The sequence below is a fragment of the Atractosteus spatula genome, chromosome 19 (genome assembly GCF_055471065.1).
Source record: "Atractosteus spatula isolate fAtrSpa1 chromosome 19, fAtrSpa1.hap1, whole genome shotgun sequence".
Taxonomy (NCBI): domain Eukaryota; kingdom Metazoa; phylum Chordata; class Actinopteri; order Semionotiformes; family Lepisosteidae; genus Atractosteus; species Atractosteus spatula.
In genome coordinates, this window is record NC_142724.1 from 17,826,271 (window position 1) to 17,851,302 (window position 25,032).

Genomic DNA, 25,032 nt, shown 5'->3' on the forward strand with positions numbered 1-25,032 from the left:
CTCAGGTTGAGGTAACAATTGAATTCTCGAGCTGTAATGCAGAAGGTTGAATACTCATCCAATCTGGTGGATTCAGATTTCCCATTGACAGATCTGGCAGCTGGCGGTATGGGAGAGAGAGGGAGAGATTTCTGCTGCGACGCGCTGCTGATGCTCTCTGAAGACCGGCTAGTTACTTCTGGCTTTACTAGCGAGTTTGTGCACAGGAGAAAAGTGACTACGGGTCCAAGCAGGTCACACTCTTTAGACAGGAAGAAGACCGGTTCGTTCCTGATGTAGCGCTAGTCCTGAATACTGATTCAACAGTCCACAGTTCCGACCGTAGTTCACTTGTTGATCAGGTGAGCTTTTGCAGTGGGTTCACAAGGCTTGCTGCTGGGCTAACCTTGGGCGGATCCTTTGGTTACGCACTGGCAACCTCCATTATCAACTCTTAAAAAAAAAAGGAAAATCCTGGCACTCGGACACACTGGCCTTTACGTGAATGTCTGAGCTGAGTCTGAGAATGTCCAGGAGGCTCTCTGAGGAAGCCCTGTGCTGCCTGTTTTACCTGGAGGAACTGCAGTCATTCATTGGTTGAAAGTTTCATGGACATTAAAGACCCATGTGGGGTTAATCTGCCTTACCAGTTCCTGATTGGCTGATGATGAGTAACAATGCACTTTGACCTTAGAGTTGTAAACAACTTGGGATGAGACTCTCCCAGACAGTAAGGTGCCAGAGATGACCATCTATTAGGGTCGCTGGAGAATCTCAGCATTGGGAGTTGTTCCTTATCAGGACACTCTATCAGCTAGAAAAACACCTTAGATGTGAACCAAATGGAATGGCCTCTGTATCCAGCACCACTGAGATGAAGGAGAGAGGGGTTGGCAACGGAGCAGCAAACTTAATTCCTGTACTTTAATAAGCCTTGCCGCTACATAGTCATATAAGGGTTGGTTTGATGATTATCACTAGATTACAGGACCTGTAGAACCTGTTTTATACCTGCTCTTGGTGTTTCAGAATCCCAGGACACATGGGTTCAGAATAATTAGGTGACAATTTTATGTCCTGGGCATGCATAGGAATTTCTAGAACTCACTCTTCTGTTTTTGTTGTGAAGTTACTGTGTTTCATGATGTGCAGCAGCACAAGAATTCAGAAGTTTACAAAAACTTTTTTGTCTTCTTCTGTAGATTAAAGTATTCTCTGTAATAGTGCTACGAAGTAGGTAGTCTGCACAAAGTGGACAGTCTTATATTAATTTCCAGGTTTAGGTTCAACTGGGCATCATTTAACATAAAAAAATAAGTCAGAATATCCCAAGAATAGGCAAGAAATCCAAGTATCTGCAGTAATGGCTTGGCAAAGTATCAATTCTTTACACAAAGAGTTTGATGAGCTCAATGAGCTGCAAGCTTCATGCACAGTAGTTAATGTGATTGATTTACAGTAACTTGAATTCACTGGGTTACACACAAAGCATGTTATTGTTCTAATATGAATGACTACAGACCAGTGGCACTGACATCACACCTAATGAAAACTCTGGAAAGGCTTGTACTGGACCACCTGTGGTGTCGCCGGGGGAAAACAGGTGTAAAAGAGATGTAACTCGCACCACACTGATCTTCTTTGTTCTTCGTCCGTATGTTTCCCAAATCCGTTCCGTAATCCGTTGCCAGTACCCTTAAACGATCCAAATTTCCTAGCCTGTATGTCCACGCTAAACCGCACCGTATCCAAGTCGTAATCCATAAATCTTTGTTATATACTGATCCAATAGTCCGTTATTCTTTAATTCCTTCCAGCACAATCCTAAACCTCTCCTTCCTCCAAAATGCTTTCACCTTATCGGCTTCCGCGCCGGCTCATCGCTTCTGGGGCATTTATATCCTGTTTCCTGATGTAGTTCAGCTGTGTCTCCTTGTTTCGCTGCATAGGCCTTTTCCAATAGCAGGTCAGCTGGTTATCCTGGGTGGCCATCTTGCCCAGGTCTATATCGAGTATTTTCAGTGTTTCGTTCCGGAAACACTGGTTATAAACGACCCTTCCCCGGGTCCTCTTACACACCTCAGAACCCTGGTGAGTACAGCACTGGACTCCCTGCAGTTCGCCTACCGGGCACACTTGAGAGTAGAGGATGCAGTCATCTATCTGCTACACAGAGCTAACTCTCACCTGGAGAAGAAGGGGAGCATTGTGAGAGTTATGTTCTTTGACTTCTCCAGTGCCTTTAACACCATCCATCCACCTTTACTGAGAGATAAGCTAAGGGCAGCACAGGTGGAAACTCCCCTGGTGTCCTGCATTATAGACTATCTGACCTGCAGGCCACAGTATGTACGGCTACAGAGCTGTGCGTCCGAACGGGTTGTTAGCAGTACTGGGGCTCCACAGGGGACTGTCCTTGCTCCATTCCTGTTTACCTCTTACACCTCTGACTTCAGGTACAACTCATGTCATCTGCAGAAGTTTTCAGATGATTCTGCAATTGTGGGGTGTATTAGAGATGGGAGGGAGGAAGAAAATAGGAGCTTGATTACCAACTTTGTGGAGTGGTGTCATCTTAACCATCTCCAGCTAAACAACACCAGCAAGACCAAAGAAATGGTCCTGGACTTTCGAAGGAATAAGTCTCCGCTGAACCCTGTTTCCATCCAGGGTGAGGACATAGAGGGGGTGCAGTCCTACAAGTACTTAGGGGTACACCTGGATGATAAGCTGGAGTGGTCTGGTAACACTAACTCCCTGTACAAGAAAAGTCAAAGCCAACTCTATTTTCTTAGGAGGCTCAGGTCCTTTGGTGTGTGTGGAACACTGCTACACATTTTTATGAATCAGTGGTGGCAGTGACCATCTTCTACGCTGTTGTGTGCTGGGGCAGCAGCATCATGACAAGAGATACAAATAGGCTCAATAAACTTATCAAGAAGGCTGGCTCTGTGTTGGGGATGAGCCTTGACCCCCTGGAGGTGGTGGCTGAGAGGAGAATGCTGCCCAAGCTCACAGCCCTCAAGAACAATGCCTCTCGTCTGCTTCATGGGACTGTTATTGGGCAGCGGAGCAGTTTTAGCAACAGACTGCCCCAGCTACGGTGTTCAAGGGAACATTTCCGCAGGTCTTTCCTCCCGGCGGCTGTCAGGCTGTATAACACTGCCCTAGGCTAGGACTGTTAGCCCTTCATTTGCTCGTCTATGGACAGCATGTTGCTCCATTGTACTTTTTGGACACTCAATCTGTATATACCTATGCACATTTTGCACATATTTTATTGTTTTTACAATGACTATGATCATATTTTGCACCACCTATGTATTTATTTTTATTTATTTATTTTATTTTATAAATAAAGTGTTATCTATCTATCTATATGATATAATGTAAATAGACATTGTAGCATTGTGGTATAGTGGTTGGCATTACTGCCTTGCTACAGAGGGATACTGGGTTCAATTCTGGCCCTGGCGTGTTTTCTGTGTAAAGTTTGTATGTTCTCCCTATCTTTTCATGGGTGTCCTCCCACAGTCCAAAACATCATGGTAGGTTAATTGACTTCTGACATGAGTGTGTGTCTGTGTGTGTGACCTGTGATGGACTGTCATCCCATCCAGGTTGTACTCTGCTTACACCCAATGCTTGTCAAGATATGATCGACACTCCAGCTGAATTAGAAGATGGTGTAAGAAAATGGATGGATAGATCAAGGTTTTGCATCGTTTTACCATATGTGTCATTTATGTTAATCTGATTATTGCAAATATATACGTTTCTTGACTGGCATTTTTTGATTGTCCCAATACCTTCTAAGGACTCTGTATATTAACAATGTTAATTGATAAATTTAACACAGTTGTTAAATTTGCAGATGCTAGAAAATAGGGGGCTAATAAACATATACAGAGGTAAGGGAATTACAATGAAACTTACATACTGGACCAATAAAATTTAGTACAGAATTATTATACCATCACATATACATACTTTATCACTAATATATTCTTGTGTATGTGCATCTATCAGCATTTATATGATGTACTGTATATATGTACAATAATTATATACATATGTTTTTCTATATTTTTTACAAATGCAGATTGATGACAATATCACCCCAAAGCAAGTGATCCAGGCACACTATAACTCGATGAATGAGAAGGTGTCTTCAGAAACATTTGAGGAAGCTATCCAATCGATTGTTTTCAGCAATGCCCGGGTGGATCTGGAGCACGTGTCAAACGAAGAGTATCATTTTGACAATGAGTCCTTTCTGAAGGGAAAAAATCTCATTACTGCTGGGCTAGCCTGTGTGAAAGCCAACATTAGGCAGCAGAACTTCTATACAGCAAGAAAGATTCTGGGGCAAATTTTCCATACTCTGCAGGTGAGTAAAACTTTTCATCTTTGGGTTGAGTCTCTCTTCTTCTGCACCCCTCTTCTATGTGCCTACTAGGTATGTATTGTTGATAAAACAAATACAGAAAGAGGACTTGAAAGAGATGAAAGACTGAAGCTAAAAACATAATCTGAAAAGCTTGTGATCTTTTTGACAGGTGAGGGAAATGGATGGAGAAATGCATGTCTTTGCCAAGTGTCTAAACTGATGCATTTTCTTTCTGATGCACAAGAGAAATGCAACAAAGAAGTATATTGGAATTAATTAAATGGTATTTCAAAATGTATACCATCAAAAATCACACAGAGAGAGAAGAGAAAGAACTGTATAAAGATGGGATTCCACAGAAAACCAGAAAACAAGAAAGATGAAAGAAACACATAGACATCTTCTCTAAGTATATAAAGCAAATAGTCTGCTCGGGTGTTTGTCAGGTTGCTATTAATAAATCATCTCCGGTAGAATAAACAATAGTTGCTCCCTGAGTATTGACATGTTTCTTTGTTATCATTTTCTTCCCAACACGTGTGCTTGTATTTCCTAGGATTTCTACACCCACAGTAATTGGATTGAGCTGGGATACAAGACTCCTTTTTCCAACTTGATCCAACCAAGTGTCTTGATAAAAAATGTTGCAGGTAAGCTACTGCTGGTTCTTTTGTGCAGACACACAGAGTGAAGACTAGTCTTCACTTCTGCTGCTGCAGCACAATGCAGAACCTCCCAGTTTCCAGAAAAGAATCTTGATAAGATATGTAAATCAGTTGGTTGCTTTAAATACAGGCTAAGGCAGGAGATCCTGTTCTTTGCTTTGACTATGCCTTTGTGCCCATTGTGCTTTAAAGCATTGATTTGTTGGCTCTGATCCTGTTTGCTTTATTTTTCAACTATTGTATATCTTTGGATTGCATTTTCTGTTTACTTGTTTGCCATGCCAGCTAGCCTGCTTGCCTCACCTGCTCTTGGTTTCTCGTCACAAGCCTAGGAGGCAGCTTTCATTCAGATATAATGACTGTAGGAATGTAGGAAGTTTAAGAAACTATCTTGTCCATCGCCTTGTGTCCCCTCTCTTGGGGACAGTTTTTATCATTAAGTGTTTGAATAGACCAATTGACTTTTTAAGAGCCTGGATAATATACATACAGTGTATTCAAACATTAATATTATCACATAATGAAAACAAACATAATTTCTTAATTTTAAGAAGATAATCCAGTTTTACCGTGAACATCTTTTTCCAACTCCGATATCTCAAAACACATTATAAAGTACTTGCCTGTCCATCAGATAGGATTGTTTATTGCTATTTGATTGCTTTTTCAAAGTTCAAAGATTGAGCAAAGCAACTGTGGTAAGGTTTGATGTAAAAATTATTTAGAATAAATCCTTAATCTGTTTTGGATTTGTATACAATTTATTGTGATAAAGTAATAATAGCAAGGAACAGTAGCAAGCTTTCAGATTCTTTGTAATTCAAATAAATGCTACTTTCAGATCTTTCCTGTAAAGAGCACTTGATTGCAAATTTGCTTCATCAGGTTGGCTCCTAATCCACTTTTCCTGTTTGGTTAGTGTTTGATTTATTTTTTTAAACCTTTTCTGTCTGACACTTGGACTTGATAATACTTCCAAATCCTTTCAGTTTTGTTTAATGATGCTTGGAGAGATTGTTGATGCAAATTACAATTTGTTCTCGGCAAAGGATTATGTGTACAGAGTGTAGTATGTACCTCCTGTTAAAGGATGCTGAATATAATCAGTTCTATGAGGCACACTTCATTAGCCAGACATTGATTTCTTCATGTCTGTTATCCATCCATCCTTTTTCCTGTTCAGAGTTGTGTGGCAGCTGGAGCCTATCACTGCAAACAATGGGCCTAAGGCAGGGTGCAGCCTAGGACAGGACACCAGTCCATCACAGGTCAGACACACACACACTGACACCTAGGGCAAATTTCCCCAGAAATCAATTAACAGGATCACCCAGAGGAAACCGACACAGACACGGTAACAAACAAGCTCCTTGCAGATAGCACTCCAGGTCTGGAATCGGGGGCCCTAGCACTGTGAGGCAGCAGTGAGAACCATTGTGTCACTATTCCACCCTCGTGCTTGTCATGTTACATTTTACTCTCAGGAGTAATAGAAAACTCTATATAGTAGTATCACCACCTGAACTTTAAACGTGCTTACAAATATGTCACATTTAAAGATTTCCTGCACGACAGCCAGTCATCATATATTGTCTAAAGAATTCACTATGTAATATAAGCATTATGTTTAAATTACAATTTAGATTGTAGTACTGTAGGTTAGGTTTTCATGTTTCCTCAACAGCTTTTCACTACGTTTCCCCAAAGGAAACAGGTAATAGGAGTCTTTTTTTCTGAGAATTATTCAAATGTACAGTAGGTATTAAGAAAAAAAGGATTTTGAGAAATATCCCCAAGAAATAAGACACAGTGCTGTGAAAAAGTATTTGCCCCCTGCCTGATTTCCTCTATTTTTGCATATTTGTAACACTGGATGTTTTCAGATATTTAGACAAAGAGAAGCTGAATGAACAAATAACACTTTTTATTATAACTTCGTTTATTTAAAAAACAAAGTAATCCAACACCATATCCCCTGTGTGAGAAAGTAATTGCCCCCTTAATAATTGGTTATGCCACCTTTAGCTGCAATGACTGCAACCAAATGTTTCCTATACAGATGCAGCCATTCAAAATGGGTGAGGTATTTCGCGGCATACCCCGGTGGGCGTGTCTCAGTATCACGCGGTATGACGCAGTTAACGTGGTGTCACGTGGTTAACTATCCGGCGTCGCCTTGTAAAACCGCCAGGGGGAGCTTAACCTCTCATGTACAGCATTTGAGCCTTTAATTTTGAACTGTGTATTACAGCATGTTAATCATCAGTCATTAAAATGTTGGTATATTTTATGAAAGCAAGATTGCTCAGTTGGACAAAAGTACACAACCTACCTTTATCAGAAATATTTATGCATCAAAGCCTTTACCGAAGATATTACTAATAGTATTAATAATGAATGACTTTGGACAAGCTGTATACTCAAAGTATAATTTCTTTAGCACATTTGTACAAGCACTTGGAATCTGTCCAAGCCATACTTTGTCAGGCATTTTGTTTTACTTCAACGGGCATAAAAACTCCCTTGCTTTTAACAGGGCGTTTCATAATTTCTAAATACGAAAATGATTTAAAATGCGACACCTATCATTCAACTAGAGCTTAAAATATCACAAGGATCCTCAAGAGCACAGCAAAGAGTGTATTAAAAGACACTTGTATTTATCAACGCTTTCTTTTCCGTATACCAGATTTTATGGAACCACTTCAGAGGGGTGTCAGCCAGTCAGATTCCAGGAATCGGCACTTTAAAGGAAAAATACACACCGGTATTCCATTTCTCCCTAACGATTTTAAGCATCGAAGTATTTAACTAGCATGTGAAATAGCGTGTGAAAAAGTGGTAGTTTTAAGCTTTTCTCCTAATATAATATGGAATCGCGTATCTAAAGAATTTAATAACGGTATTCGTGTGCTGCGACAGGGCTGTGTAGGGCTGTTTCGCCTGCCTGTTCATGCGAGCTGTATTGTAGCCGACTGGTCTAGGTGCGTGACTACCAGCTGGCAGGTTGTGTGTTTGAATCCAGCTGGTGCTGGACTTTTCTTTTAACAAACATTTCTTCGAAAAAATAGAATAGCGATATTATGGACCATCAATTGACTTTTATATTTCAAAATATCGCAACATGATCGATATTTGCGATATTTTGAACATATCTTCCCTTCTGACAGCGGTTCCTGCTTCTATTGTGTGTATGTGTGCAACAGAGTAAATTTTTATAGAGAAATGGAGGCTGGACAGTATGCGTTACAATATAAACATTTATATTGATTTAAATCGTGTTCTGATTTAAATCGCAAACGCGTGTTTAATTATATGTGTTTTTTAATCATAATCAGGCTAATGCAACATAAATTGATACAGTATCTTTGTCTTCTAAGTATCTTAATAAACTTTCAGCATAGCTTTCTACCCATCAAGATTTATATTTCTTGGGATTTTGGGATCAAACGTGGAAGGATTAGATTATAATCGTTTTTATTTGTCAAATACGTGATTGTATTTCTGAATGTTATGTGACACCTACAGTAGTTCACTGCTTTAAATACATTGAATTAAGAAAGTTATGTGTAGCACTTTAGAACTTTTTTCTGAACCAGGGAAAATCTGATCATGTTTCTCTATAACAATAATAAAAAACATTATTTTACATATCGCCTTTAAAAGTGGCATCTCAAAGCAATACAGTAGATCGAAAAACAGTTAAAAGGGACCAAATTAAATACCAGACAATCGCAAACGCGTTTTCAATAAAATTATTTTATTCATTCAGCAGTTTGTGAGAGGGACATCCAGCAGGGAGAGACACACACACCGGTTTTCATTGACAAAATTGTTTTTTTTTCAATTCCTCTTGTCTAACAGGAATGTTTTGTTTGTGGACAGACTGTTAGACAAGAGGAAAAGACCGCCTCCTCCTACGAAGCATTAATCGCGTATCTAAGGAAAATTGCAGTATACCTTTGTTCATGCACATCATTATACAGTACAGTATCTCAATTTGTATTTCGATAAAAATCGTTTGCCCAGCCACTACTGTTGTTATTGTTTTTATCCTGTAAAGCGTTTCCTTTTTCTGCGTTTTCCATTTCCTTTTTCTGATCACTCGCTTTCTGGATACACATCTCACCTGTCCTGTTCTTTGTTTTCCTGGTTTGCTGATTATGCCTGCTGCGGTCCACTCCTACCCTCACACCTAAAGAATACTATTTTAAATTTCTTGGCGCAGTTCATTAACCCTTGTATGTGCTGTCCGCACCCAAAATGCAATTAAAAAAAAGTCAAAAACCACGCTCAAAATGCAATTTAGAGCTTAATAAGATACACTCCACAGGCAAAATTAAAGACGATTAAAATCTGTAATCTTTCCACTTGTACTGTGAGTCATCGGACAGTTTCTGCTTTGTGTAAGGATGGTGAGAAAGCTGTGCTCAATGTATTTAAGGGACTTAAAAGTAAAAGGAGATGCTTCATATTGCTTGACTAATTTTAAAAACCAAGTTATAAATGCAGACGCTCCCTCGGTGCCGCGCCGGGTGTAAATATCAAAGTATACATTCCCAACAAGAATTGTACCCATCTGTCATGCAAATAAAACACCTTGAATTGAATTGAGGGAGAGAGGGGGGTAGTGGGACAGAGATACTGTAGACAGACTCAAGGCAAATAAGATACTTATGGGTACGCAGGCATTCACGACAGCAACATACGAAACGTTTGCACGTACTGTATAGTTAAGTTATTACTTGGTTTTCAAAGTGCAACGAAATACAATATTGTTGTTGCTGCTGTTCTGGTTGTTTTTATCCCGTAAAGCGTTTTGAGAAGCCACCTTTAAAGGCGATATATACTGTAAAACCGCTGATTCCTATGGAATGTGTTCCGCAGGAGATTCAAATTTTTATTTATTTTTTAATCGCGTATCTTAGGAAATCTCAGTATAACTTTGTTCATGAACAGTGGCATGTTACATTATCATTCATTTTTTTAACAAGGCTCGCCAGCTAATGTGAATCGAAACCTGTCTTGCTAGCTTTTAAAGTCGTGCATGTGTAAACTGTACTAGAGGGCATGCAAGTTACTCTGCCCCTTTCAGCTGCAGGGAGTCCCTCTGCTGCAACACACAGCAGACAGAACGGGAGACTATTGCCTTTCATATCTGACACCAGTGAAGTAAAAGGGGTGTCTAAAGGGGTGATTTCAGACCACATTTTAGTTACTTTATTTTGTTTACTTTTAACATTTCTGTAATTTACAGTAGATGTCACAATAGAAGCCCAAAGCCTATTATACTCAGTCTAGCCTTGGATCCTCTGAGTCCCATGACTCAGTCTTGTCTGCTTTCCTAGAATAAAACCAGTTAAGTCTTGTGTACTATGCAATTTATATTTTCCGATTCCATGCATTCCCTTAATGTTTAGAGTTTACTATATTCTCCAGACTCAAACACATAAGTACTAATAGCTCTGTCCCTTTAGGAGACTCTTTGCAGTACTGTGTCCCACTACCCCCATGAATTCTTTAGGTTGGGTCTAATATTTTCCAGTAATATACAGAATGGGATACAAAATGCTGTCAGGCAGGTAACAGAAAAGAGAAAAATATAAATATTTCCATTTTACAGACGTTCACACATTTATAACATTTTGGCTCAATAAAAAGCTAACCCAATAATTAAATGTGATAAAGTATAGTTTGGATGTTTATACATTCATGTTAATCGTATTCTTGATTTATTTCAATAAGTGTTCATGTTTCATTTGCTAACTTAGAGCATATTGTGCAATGAAGAATAAAATAGCTGCATGACAAGTGACTTCCTTCTCTCAGTGGAAATTAAAAGGTAGCCTGATAAATTATAATAAGACAGTAAGAAAGGTTCCAATCAGGAGGAGAAAATTCTTTCCATTTTTTTTGTTTGATTGCTGGTAGCAAACTGATCTGAGGATCTACTCCAGCTCTTTCTCTTTTTATCATACAGTAAATCTTATTTTCTTGCTTTCTGAAACACAATATAACAAAAAATAACCTCACAAACTCAAAGAAAAAATCCTTGCTCCCCCCCCTCCCCTTGGCAGTATTTCCTCCCATGCTTTTAACTAAGGGCATCTAAAATACTGTCAAACAGCTACAATGGTATCTCTGTACAAGGCTTTGACTGTGTCAATCACAGCACCTACAGTTCCCTTACCAGCAACAACATGGATTCTAACACTCAGACATTAAAAAAAGTCAGGCCAAGAGAGAAAATACCGAGCTTTACAACATGCGGTACCAGTAACATTTTACCCACAGTAGACTCACCAACCAGATGTGTTTCAGTTTCTGTGATAAGCCTAGATTAATCATATCCTCTCCTCTAGTAGGAGCACCAAGTGTAAACATGTAACGCCCCTATTAAAAATAATGGCAAAACAGAAGTTCATTCTTTCTAGAACATACCTTCCTATGGACACTCCTAAAATGTATAAAATAGTGTCCACAGCATCTCATAATAGAGGCAAATGGGGAACTACAAACTCATTTCATACAATGCCATCCATGAGGGGTTAAATACACCCTGAGAGAAATTAATTTCTGGATAATTCAACGGCTGTGATTTCTGGAATATGTATTATCCCAAATATTTTCAAAAGAAATTGAATCATTTCAATGAATCTGTGCCATTCAAGTACCTGCTCCAGACAGTAACCACTGCTAAGGGTTTATATGAAGCTTGCATTAAAAGACTTTAAAAAAATGTCATGTTCCCATAAAAAAGTCATGCCTTGGAGTATAGACCCCCAAAGGAATGCCATAGACTCAAACTGCAAAATAAACACATACAGAAAGAAAGTATTTGTATTGTAATTGCAAATCCTGGTATGAGTGATTGGTATGACTTTCCTCATTACAAATCTCTTATTAGAATTTAAATTTCTCTGTAACTCCAGGTCAGAACAGAGAAAATATAACTGCCTTAAGGAGTTTACGATTATGAAAAATAGAAGGATAAGCATGATACGTATGTCTTCTGTCATTTTCTAAGTCATGTTACTGAGCACCAAATCTTATTGAGAATATGAATCCATTTAAGGTTTATACCATTAAAGTAAAGGTTTATTCCATGCTGAAAATGTTTGTACCAGACTTTTTTGAGGCCTGTTTAATTGTGTCTGAAGTCTGATGTTGTAAATTTTATTGTTAAAAAGATCCATGAAAATGTCACTACTAAAGTTAGCTGGTACTGTTGGTATTGTAAGTGGCAAGTAGAGCTCATATTTTAGATTTTGTGTAGTTGCTAGCGTTGAACTGTGTGTTGGATGCACATGAATTGAAGGAATGGGCAAACATAGCTGATGCGGATCCACAGAGCCAGCATATTAAGATGTTTATAATTAGAGGCAATTTGTTTAAATAACTAGGTATGGATACTGATGTGCAAGAGAGGTGGAAAGGCTGTTTCCTTAAGCCAGCACTATAAAATGTTTTATTCTCAGTGAGATGCTGCCATTTCATAGTGGGTTTCTAACACTGTGTATAGTTCCATCCACACAGTGCCTTTACTTCCATCCATTTCTAATCTCTTTATCCAGTACAGAGGATTTGGAGCCTATCCCAGTAAGCGACGGACACAAGGCAGAATACACCCTGGACATAGCGCCAGTCCATCACAGGACAGACAGACACAAACACACACACACCAGGGCCAGTTTAAATCTAACCTCAGAACCTTTCTTTTCAGAAGACTTAGTGTCTGTATCTGCTTCATTTTCTAATTTTGGTAGCACCTCTAACTGCTTGTCTTTCTTATATGCATTTACTTTGTAATCTGTGGTCCTTTTATCTGTTTTTACATCTACTGTATTGCTTTGAGATGCCACCTTTAATGGTGATATATCAAATAAAGTTTTTTATTATTGTTATAGGGAAACATGATCAGATTTAAAAAGATCTAAAGTATACTAGTTTGTCACTCTTCTCATTCCCTTTGCTAAATGACTTTTCATACTAATCTGATCAATCTAACTGCCAGTTTTCTGTGCTTTCTCTATCCTGCTAGATTTGCAATTATTCTGAAAATTTTCATCTTGAAATAACTCATTTCTAAATACCTTTTTCACTGTTAACATCTTGCAGCAACTCTGCGACAAAATATACACTGACAGTTCATCCTGCTACCAACATTAAATAAAACAAATCTTAAGATTTCTATATTTATGTCTTTATTTAGTGGTTTCATTAGTGACAAAGGCTAAACTTTCTTGGAAAAATGTTTATGTGTTGCAGAAAAAACTGACTCGCTTTAACAAAATATGTTTACAAATCCTTTCACCTGGCATTTTCGTAGTTAGAAATTATGGAACGCTCTGTTAAAAGCAAGGGAGTTTTTATGTCCGTTGCAGTTCTTTTGCAACATGAATATAATTATATCATTATTAATTTCTTGAGATACGCGATTCCATATTATATTCCCTTTTAATCAAATTCTAAAAGTATGCTTGTTGACTCTGGTATCACGTTATTTAAAGACTTCGATGCTTAAAATGTTTAGGGAGAAATGGAATACTGGTGTGTATGTTTTCTTTAAAGTACCGAGACCAGCCATATACTGTATGTTTAAGTTCCAAAATTAATATCGTTTATGGACTTCACACGCGTTGCAGTATGCTCCTATTCTTTTTATGCTCAGGCACTAAGATCTCCCTTCCGCTTTGTGTAAGGATGGTATCAAAAGCAATCTTAAGTGGTGAGAAAGCTGTGCTCAATGTATTTAAGGGACTTAAAAGTAAAAGGAGATGCTTCATATTGCTTGACTAATTTTAAAAACTAAGTTATAAATGCAGACGCTCCCTCGGTGCGCTGCTCTGGTGCGCCGGCTCTTAAATAGTGCCTGTCTGCCGTAAGCGTTACAATATACATACCCAACACTGCTTGTACCCATCTGTCATGCAAATAAAACACCTTGAATTGAATTGAGGGGAGCGGGGGGGAATACTAAAGCCAATACTGGCTCAATACCCTCAATGGGCTTTGACGTGCTAATGCGTTGGTTTAACAGTCCGTGTGGCAGGCTTCCAATGTCAACTCGACTCGATTGGAAGACAATGAACGTATTTTAGCCCTAAATGAATTAATAGCAAACATGGTTTACATAAAATACATTTTTCCAAGAAAGTTTATAATAATACAATCTATAGTTGAAATCTGAGCCTACTTTAAAAATAAAGGAAAAGCATTTTCAGAGAGCAATCACGCTGTGTTTATGTAGAAAAAGCGATTAGGTTTATGAGCAATCTAATTACCTATTCGCTTAAAACGCTATATAAAATAAAGTTTATTTAGAGATGAATGATCAGTGTCGCAGTTTAAATAATGGGAGTCAGGAAACTAACACACAGCGCCACCGGATTTAATAACACCATAAAAACGCTATAAAATAATGTGACTAGGCACAGAAAAAGTTTACAGCACAGTACAATAATAAATGCTGACCATGACTTTAGAAGCATAAATTACCTTACACTCAATTTAAACACAAGCTGTCTTTCTGTATGAACCTCTAAGCTGGTTCATACAGAAAATGTAGAAATGCATTAGCCTGATTATGATTAAAAAACACATAATTAAACACGCGTTTGCGATTTAAATCAGAACACGATTTAAATCAATATAAATGTTTATATTGTAACACATACTGTCCAGCCTCCATTTCTCTATAAAAAATTTACTCTGTTGCACACACACACACACAATAGAAGCAGGAACCGCTGTCAGAAGGGAAGATATGTTCAAAATATCGCAAATATCGATCATGTTGCGATATTTTGAAATATAAAAGTCAATTGATTGTCCATAATATCGCTATTCTATTTTTTCGAAGAAATGTTTGTTAAAAGAAAAGTCCAGCACCAGCTGGATTTGAACACACAACCTGCCCGTTGGGAGTCATGCACCTAGACCAGTCGGCTACAAGACAGCTCGCATGAACAGGCAGCCGAAACAGCCCTACACAGCCCTGTCGCAGCACACGAATACCGTTATTAAATTCTTTAGATACGCGATTCCATATTATATTCCCTTTTAATCAAATTCTAAAAGTATGCTTGTTGACTCCGGTATCACGTTAGTTAAAGACTTCGAAGCTTAAAATGTTTAGGGAGAAATGGAATACTGGTGTGTATTTTTTTTCTTTAAAGTACCAAGACCAGCTATATACTGTATGTTTATGTTCCAAAATTAATATCGTTTATGGCCTTCACACGCGTTACAGTATGCTCCTATTCTTTTTATGCTCAGCTACTAAGATTTCCCTTCAGTGGTAAAATTCAATATCTACAACGGGCACAGCAAAGACGTTTACTGTAAGTCTTTCTACGACAGACCAACGGACCACGAGTGCCCCTGTCGGTCAACCAATCACGTACTGCGGTGCCACGCGTCATCTTGCGTCACACTGAGCGACGCCACCTGCGGTACGTGTCTGTAACGCGCACTTTGAATGGCTGCATCTGTAATTCAATATCAGTCTTTCACATCACTGTGGAGGAATTTTAGCCCACTCTTCATCGCAGAACTGTTTTAATTCAGAAACATTGGTAGGTTTTCAAGCATGAACTGCTCGTCCAGTTCCCGCCACAGCATCTCTATTGGGTTTAGGTTGGGACTTTGACTAGGCCACTCCAAAACTTTTTTGTTTCTTTTCAGCCATTCTGATGAGGAGTTGTTTTTGTTTTTTGGATCATTGTCTTACTGCATGACCCAACTACGCTTCAGCTTCAGCTCACGGACGAATGACTGGACATTCGCCATAAGAATTTTCTGATACAGAGCAGAATTCAGGGTTCCTTCAATTACGGCAAGTCGTCCAGGTCCTGAGGCAGCAAAGCATCCCCACACCATCACACTACCACCACCATATTTGACTGTTGGTATGATGTTCTTAATGTGGAATGCTGTTTTAGCCTTACGCCAGACATAATGTGACACATGTCGTCCAAAAGGTTTCACTTTTGACTCATCTGTCCATAGAACAAGATGAGTCAAAAGGCTTGGGGATCATCCAGGTGCTTCTTGGCAAATGAGAATGAGCATTTGTGTTCTTCTTGAGTCATGAACACTGATCTTAGCTGAGGCAAGAGAGTTCTTTGGATGTTTTTTAGGATCCTTTGTGACTTCCTGGATGATTTTATGGTGCTACTTGGGAGGAATTCACTACTGTTCCAAGTGTTCTCCATTTGGAGTTTATGGCTCTCACTGTGGTTCAGCGGAGTTCCAGAGCCTTAGAAATGGCTTTGTTACCCTTTCCAGACTGGTAGATATCAAAAGCTTTTTTTCTGATCTCTTCAGGAATTTCCTTTGATCATGGCATAATGTGGTTGTTGAATCTTTGTGCTTTCAACTTGACTCTGATGGTAAGGGTCCAAACACAGTAAGTGCGTTTTATATTGAGCAGGGCTGGCTGTAATCAAGTCTGGCTGTGTTCAATCAGCTGACTAATTATTCCGATTGGGTTGATTTAACTAGGGGGAAATTAATTTTTTGCACAGTGCCAGTAGGTGTTGGATAACTTTGTTAATTAAATAAGTGAAATAAGCAAAAACAAGTGTTATTTGTTCACTCAGATTCCCTTTATCTAATATTAGATTTTTGGTGAACACCTGAAAACGTTTAGTGTAAACAATTTGCAATAATAGAGGAAATCAGGAAGGGGGCAAATATTTTTTTATGGCACTGTATTATACAGTAGGTCTTTGAATCAAAGCTTGAAGACATAAAAAAAGATTATTTAGTAGACTGTAAGATGTATATTATACACTTTTGTTTTACTGTACATACATTTTAGAGCTTATTGTTATGGACAGAATCTGCAGTCCATGTCAGGTTTTGTAGTAGACCCTATGCGATGCGGTAAGAGCTGGAGGAAACAGGAGGCGTGGTACGGGGAAACACACAGGGGTTTAATAGTGCACAAAATAACAGTGACAGTCCGTAAGACAAAGAGTGGCGTCCAAATCCGAGCTGGTCCGAAGGAGGGTCAGAGCACAGTCTTAGAGTCCATTAGCAAAAGATTCATCCTGAGACATGACATGGTTAAAATTCCTGGGAATGGGGAAAACACGAACAGACAACCAACATGGAGATCCTGGGATAATGGGGTGAAGTCCTCCAGACCCTGGGCTCAGAACACGGAGATGTTGGGGATGAGGCCTATGCCCTCAGGAGATGGGCGTACAGATGCAGCCATACAAAACAAGTGGGTTATACCGCGGTAAAACGTGGTGGGCGTTTCTCGGTATAACACGGGTTACCGTATAATACTGCAAAATACCGCAAGTAAGATAATAGTATCCGGAATTACCGCCAGGTGGAGCTCAACCTTTCATGTACAGCGCTTGAGCTGTCGCCATCAAAGTCTTTACCGACGATATTACTAATAGTATTAATAACGAATGACCTTGGACAAGCTGTAAACTCAAAGTATTACCCTGGTCCACATTCTTTGTAACCGTCTTTGTAAACGGAAATACTTTATTTTTTCATTGACAAAAAGTAGCACTACAGCATTTCGTTGATCCAATCACGCATTTGTTTCCAATCATACAAAGTAATTCTTGAGAATCTCCGATTCACTATGCCTTTCACATGCTCATAAAAGATATATTAATTTAGGAACATAAACATATTATTGTATGTAAACTGTACTGTATATGGTTGGTCTTGGTATTTTAAAGAAAAAATACACACCAGTATTTAATTTCTCTCTAAACATTTTAAGCATCAAAGTCTTACATGTGTTTATTTCGGAAACGTTTTTACATGCTCCTTGCTCCTTCTGACCATGTTACTGTACGTGTATACAGTATACAGTACTTTGTGAGAAAAGTGATAGTTTTAAGCTTTTCTGCGAATACGCTCGATATCAGAGTAAACAGAAGCATACTTTTAGAACTTGATTAATAGGGAATATAATATGGACTCACGTATCTAAAGAAATTTGTCACATGACTGCCTTGGTAGCATGACAGCTTAAGTGACTGACTTATAACCCTGAGGTTGAGTGTTTAAACCCAGCTGTTGCCATCAGTTTTCTTTTAACAAATAAAAATTTCTTTGAAAAACTAAAATAGAAAATAGTATTGGCATTATATTGACATTTTTTATATTTCTAAATATCACATGTTCGTACTGTATGTACACATATCTTTCATCTGAAATCCTGCTTGAATCCTGCTAAACTACAAATTAGACACAAGAAGAGAAGAGGCTCTGGTGAAATTTCTCTGTGAACCGAAGAGTTAAAGTGTAAAGTGTCTCCTCCTTTTAACGGGAAGAGACGTGGTTTAAACAAGAGAGTGTGGCGCTACTTTTTGTCAATGAAAGTGTGTGTTTTTTTTTTTACTCCCTGGCGGAAATGGGCTTCTATAAGAATCAGTATACCGTAGCTTCTGGGAAATACATTTTTCCTGCATTAAAGTTTAACCCGTCCAGAGCGCCCTACATTACAAACTCCAAGCGTTTCATTTTGAGCTGAAGACCCTCACATGTGAAGAAGGATTCACAGCCGAAATGTTACAGTATTGTATTGCAGTAAATGTTTATATCATTATATCAAATTTTTTATTTCTTTTTTAAAATTTGACATGCTCTCATTGACAGCTGACACCCCTCCATACACTCAAGTGAAAAATTAATAATGCCAATGTAAACGTCGTATTTACAATTTGTTGATGATAAAAATGTAAAGTTCTCTAAAGCTTTCTCAGTCAAGTATGATCATTTACCTAGGGAGCTGTGTAAGCATGCGTATGCAGCAAAAGATCAGCTAAACTGGGAAGATGCAACTCTGAAGATATTATTAATAACCTTTTAAATCTGAAGGGAGATCTAAAGGGATCCACATGATAGAGGTTCCTGCTACTGGAGCGATTCAGAGGGAAAGATGGTGACTATTCGTTGTTATTAAAAAATGACTTAGATTCGAACATGTGATATTTAGAAATATAAAAAAGTCAATTAATTGTCCATAATATTGCTATTTTAGTTTTTCAAAGAAATGTTTGTTAAAAGAAAACTTGTGGCAATAGCTGGATTTGAATAGCCAACCTCTTGCTTATAAGTCAGGTACTTAAACCATCACACCACTAACACAGTCACATAAGCAGCAGTACATGAATATAATTATACTGTTATTAATTTCTTTAGATATGCGATTCCATATCATATTCCCTATTAATCAATTTCTACTACTCTGGTATCGAGCGTATTCGCAGAAAAGCTTAAAACTATCACTTTTCTCACAAAGTACTGTGTACTGTATAAACGGTACAGTAACATAGTCAGAAGGAGCAAGGAGCACGTAAAAAGTTTCCAAAATAACCACATGTAAGACTTTGATGCTTAAAATGTTTAGGGAGAAATGGAATGTGTATTTTTCTTTTTTCTGTGTATATTTTTCTTTAAAATACTGTATTTTTCCTTTAAAATACCAAGACCAGCAATATACAGTTTACATAATATGTTTATGTTCCTAAATTAACATCGTTTATGACCTTCAGATGCATTATACTCCTATTCTTTATATGCTCAGCTACTAAAAATTCCCTTTAGTGGTAAAATTCCATATAAATATTCAATATTAAGCAATTTAAAACATGCACAGTAAAGACGTTTTATGATTAAATCTTTCCACGACCGACCAACGCACCACGAGTGCCCCTGTCGGTCATTTTGGCCAGCCAATCACGTACCGCGGTATGACGCGTTATGATGTGCTATGATGTAATGATTTGCTCGTGCACTTTGAATGATTGCATCTGTAGGGTATCCTGGTGCTAGGCGGGCCTGGTTACATCTGTGCCCAAATGTTGAGCCCTGAGCCCTGGAGGAGGTAAGAATAAATAGGGGGAGACACAACAAGGCACACCTGGAACACATATGAATGATCACAGGGAACTATTGACAGGAGTAAAATGGAGTGCTCCCTAGGGGAGGGATGTCAACCGTAACATATATTTGTGCATTAATATTCTTTCTCTACCTAATGTCTAATAGATTCACATGTCAGGACTGTGTCATTTTTTCTGAGTTTCTGTGACTGTCATCTGGCTGTTCCACCCATTAGCACTACTTACAAAACTTGTCATCTTTTCCTTCAGCTAAAGGTGAGCCAACATGCAGTGACTGTGCTAAGGGGACATGTCCAACCAACATCCTCGAGAGTATATTACAAAGAAAGAAGCTCACGTCAGGGTATTATGATCTCAATCCTTGGGCATCAAAGCCAAAAGGTATTGTAAACCAGTTACACCTGTTATAATAAACTAAATAAAAATAATTAAACTACAACTATATATTTAATATTATTTGTTGATTCTAGTGCTTTTGTTTCTGTTAAGCTTTCAGTCTTAATATTCCTCAAGTATTTCCTTCATCTTGATAAGGACAGATATTTATTGGCATTCAGTCCAAACAAATTACCATGTCAACCACTATTTTTTCTTATTTCTTGTCCATAAACATCCATCTACTCTTTGTCAAAACACTACATCCAATTTAGAGTTGCAGGGGAGCCAGAGCCTTTTCTGGCAATCAATGAGCACAAGTCAGGATACACCCTGGAGGGGGACACCTGTCCATCACGGGACACACACAGACAAGCACAGACACACACATGGGGCAATGATTTCCAGAAGCCATTTAACTTACTAATACAGTATGTCTTTGGGCTGTGGGAGAAAACCGGGTTGTGTTTATAAAGTTAATGATTGGTATGTCTACACTGAGACTGAACACAAACAGCATGTGACAGATTGCTAGGAATGTTACCATGTCCAGTGAAACATTGCAAAAATATTATCTACTCTCTTACCACAAACTTTAACTATACTTATACAGTGGTGCTAGAAAATTTTTGAACCCTTTAGAATTTTCTGAATTTCTGCGTAATTTTGACCTAAAATGTGATCAGATCTTCATCTAAGTCATAAAAATAGAGAACCCAATAAAACAAATAACACACAAAAGGATATACTTTATCATTCATTTATTGATAAGAATGAAAAGACATTGAATATCTTTGTCGAAAAAAGTATGTGAACCTCTAGGATTGTCAGTGCAGTTAAGGGGATAATTAGAGTCCGGAGTGTCAATCAATGGGATGAGTGAGTTTTGGTGGCCCTGCCCTATTTAGAAGAGAAACATGAGTCATGCCATGCCTTGATCAAAGGAGATTTCTGAGGACCTCAGAAAAAGAGTTGTCGATGCTCATCAGGTTACAAGAAAAGGTTACAGAAAGATTTCTAAAGACTTTGGGCTTCACCAATCCACTGTCAGGCAGATAGTGTACAAATGGAGAAAATTTAACACCATTGTTGGTCTCCCCAGGAGTGGTCGTCCAACAAAAATCACTCCAAGAGCAAGGCATATAATATTCCCGGACATCACATAGAACCCCAGGGTAATGTCTAAGGATCTGCAGGCCTCTCTTGTACTGGCTAATGTCAGTGTTCATGAGGCCACCATCAATCCACCATCAGGCAAGCACTGAACAAGAATAGTGTGCATGGGAGGATAGCAAGGAGGAAGCCACTACTCTGCAAGAAGAACATTGTTGCCTGTTTAAAGTTTGCTAAACACCACCTGGATGAGCCAGAAGACGACTGGAAGAATGTTCTGTGGATGGATGAGTCGAAAATATAACTTTTTCGCTTAAATGAGAAACGTTATGTTTGGCGAAAACTGCTTTCCAACATAAGAACCTCATCCCAGCCGTGAAACACGGTGGTGGCAGTATCATGGTTTGGGGCTGTTTTCTGCCACGAGACCAGGAAGGCTTGCCATCATTATCAGAACTATGAATTCGGGATTGAACCAGCAAATTCTACAGGAGAATGTCACGCTCAACAGTAGGTGGGTCTTGCAGCAAGACATCGACCCTAAACACACAAGTCAGTCTACCAAATAATAGTTGAAGCAGAAGAAATTTAGCCTTTTGAAATGACCAAGTCAAAGTCCAGAGCCTAATCTAATAGAAATGCTGTGGCAGGACCTGAAGTGCAGACTTCAGGCAAGAAAGCCCACCAACATCACTGAGTTGAAGCAGTTTTGTAAGGAGGAATGGACAAAAATTTCTCCAAGCCAATGTGCGGGACTGATCAACAGTTACCGTCAACGTTTGGTTGAAGTCTTTGCTGCTTAAGGGGGTCACACCAGTTACTAAAAGCATAGGTTCACATACTTTTTCCGACAAAGACATTTAATGTTAGATCATTTTGAATGACAAATTATAATCTTTTCTGTGTTATTTGTTTTATTGGGTTCTCTATCTATTTTTATGAATTAGATGAAGGTTTGATCACATTTTAGGTCAAATTTATGCAGAAATTCAGTTAATTCTAAAGGGTTCACAAACTCTCTAGCACCACTGTATATGTAAATATATTGTTTATTCTCTCTCCCTGTTTGTTCCTCTGTCTGTCTTTCCCTCTCTTTCTTACTTTTATACTCTCTATCTCTCCAACTCTAGGGAAGTGTAGCCATGGCGGTTTGTCTGATTTTACTAGCGATGATATCCCCCGTGGAGGTATCAATAAGGATACTTACAGTTCAGATCATGGCACTCTGCATGAAATCGCTGCACAAATAGCCACCACAGCTACTATGGAACTGCTGCAGGACATCCGCAATGCAGCTGGAGATGATGAGTTTCTATGGTATGAACAGTTCTGAACATTCTTATTTTTAACGTGTCATGGTGCCAATCATTCAGGGTGACAATACATCTAATTGAACAATGCTATGTCATATAGGCCATCGAAGTGCAGTTCTGTATATCACTTTCTAAACCCCTACTTTCACTTTTCATTTCTAATGTTTCTCACACATGCCTCTTCCTCTGTCTTTCAGGTTGATGGGAATTTATCGTCCTTTTGTGCTCTGTTTTGTCATTGACACCACAAGCAGTATGTCTGATAACATAGAAGAAGCGAAGAGAAGATTCTTCTCCATTATAGACACAAAACGTGGAACCCCCAGTGAACCCTCTGCTTATATTCTGGTGCCCTTTAATGATCCCGGTGGGTAATGTATGATAATATACTGATACATAAATGCAGCACACAAGTATTATGTATTTAATCAAATTATTTAAACAATTATCAGATACAACCACTAGAAATCATGAATACAAATACACATCAAATAATTATTCAGTATTAGAACTGTCCAAATGAATGTTACAAAGGAAATATCAGGTATTGTATGACCTTGCTCAGCACTGTAGAGTTGATTTGAATTACTGGAACAATTAGTCAGTGGAACATTAAATGGGGGAAGCGTACTTTAAGGGCTACTAGGAATCAATCTGACAAAATGAAAAAACAATTTATGCAGATAAAATCAAAGTTTACAACATACAGTTGACTTCATACATCAATAAATGTGCAAAACATCAATTTAAATCAAGTAGGCAGCTGTGTCAGCATGCGTAGGCTGCAAAGGAACAAGTAAAGGTTTATTCCATGCTGAAAAGAGAAGAAAGAAAACAACGTTTAGGCTGTGGAACCTTCTCGGGTGTCAATTGCAAAAATTATTTGGGTATGCGCCTTTATATTGATACACTCAAAGTATAGTTCTCAAGGTTTATTCTGTGTACACTGAATTTATACTGATCAAAAGCTAAATACTAGCCAAGCTGTTCTAGAGTTCTAGTTTCTAGAGTCCCACAAAGAGATGGAGCTGGATTAGTCACAGCTGTCCAGTCTTTCTTTGCTGATTGCATGCCAATGGTTTTCCCCTCCATGCCAGAAAAGAGGTAGTTTCACTTAGCCTCACACTGAAAGAATTACAGATGCAGCCATTCAAAATGGGTGAGGTATTTCGCGGCATACCCCGGTGGGCGTGTCGCGGTATCACGCGGTGTCACGCAGTGTCACGTGGTTAATCGCGCGTCATTTGACGCTCTGCCGGAAACTATCTGGCGTCACCTTGTAAAACCGCCAGGGGGAGCTTAACCTCTCATATACAGCATTTGAGCCTTTAATTTTGAACTGTGTATTACAGCATGTTAATCTTCAGTCATTAAAATGTTGGTATATTTTATGAAAGCAAGATTGCTCAGTTGGACAAAAGTACACAACCTACCTTTATCAGAAATATTTATGCATCAAAGCCTTTACCGAAGATATTACTAATAGTATTAATAATGGATGACTTTGGACAAGCTGTATACTCAAAGTATAATTTCTTAAGGAACATTTGTACAAGCACTTGGAATCTGTCCAAGCCATACTTTGTCAGGCATTTTGTTTTACTTCAACGGGCATAAAAACTCCCTTGCTTTTAACAGGGCGTTTCATAATTTCTAACTACGAAAATGATTTAAAATGCGACACCTATCATTCAACTAGAGCTCAAAATACCACAAGGATCCTCAAGAGCACAGCAAAGACTGTATTAAAAGATACTTGTATGAGATACATGAGAATCCAGGCTTTTTTTTATCAATGCTTTCTTTTCCGTATACCAGATTTCATGGAACCACTTCAGAAGGGTGTCAGCCAGTCAGATTCCAGGAATCGGTACTTTAAAGGAAAAATACACACCGGTATTCCATTTCTCCCTAACGATTTTAAGCATTGAAGTATTTAACTAGCATGTGAAATAGCGTGTGAAAAAGTGGTAGTTTTAAGCTTTTCTGCTAATATAATATGGAATCGCGTATCTAAAGAATTTAATAACGATATGATTATATTCGTGTACTGCGACAGGGCTGTGTAGGGCTGTTTCGCCTCCCTGTTCATGTGAGTTGTCCTGTAGCCTACTGGTCTACGTGCCTGGCTAACAACTCGCAGGTTGTGTGTTCAAATCCAGCTGGTGCTGGACTTTTCTTTTAACAAACATTTCTTCGAAAAAATAGAATAGCGATATCATGGACAATCATCTGACTTTTATATTTCAAAATATCGCAACATGATCGATTCTAAGTCATTTTTGATAACAATGAATAGTCACCTTCTT

The 25,032-nt window shown here is 38.5% G+C and overlaps 1 protein-coding gene across 1 annotated transcript in view; it reads left to right on the forward strand.

Annotated features, from left to right (window-relative positions):
- LOC148818160 (von Willebrand factor A domain-containing protein 7-like) overlaps positions 1-25,032 on the forward strand; it is a 130,567-nt gene that overhangs the window by 26,889 nt on the left and 78,646 nt on the right. The window contains exons 2-6 of the mRNA XM_088937429.1: positions 4,082-4,369; positions 4,926-5,019; positions 20,172-20,303; positions 22,541-22,727; positions 22,921-23,090. Coding sequence (XP_088793555.1) covers positions 4,082-4,369; positions 4,926-5,019; positions 20,172-20,303; positions 22,541-22,727; positions 22,921-23,090 — 871 coding nt within the window. The remainder of the gene's footprint in view (positions 1-4,081; positions 4,370-4,925; positions 5,020-20,171; positions 20,304-22,540; positions 22,728-22,920; positions 23,091-25,032) is intronic.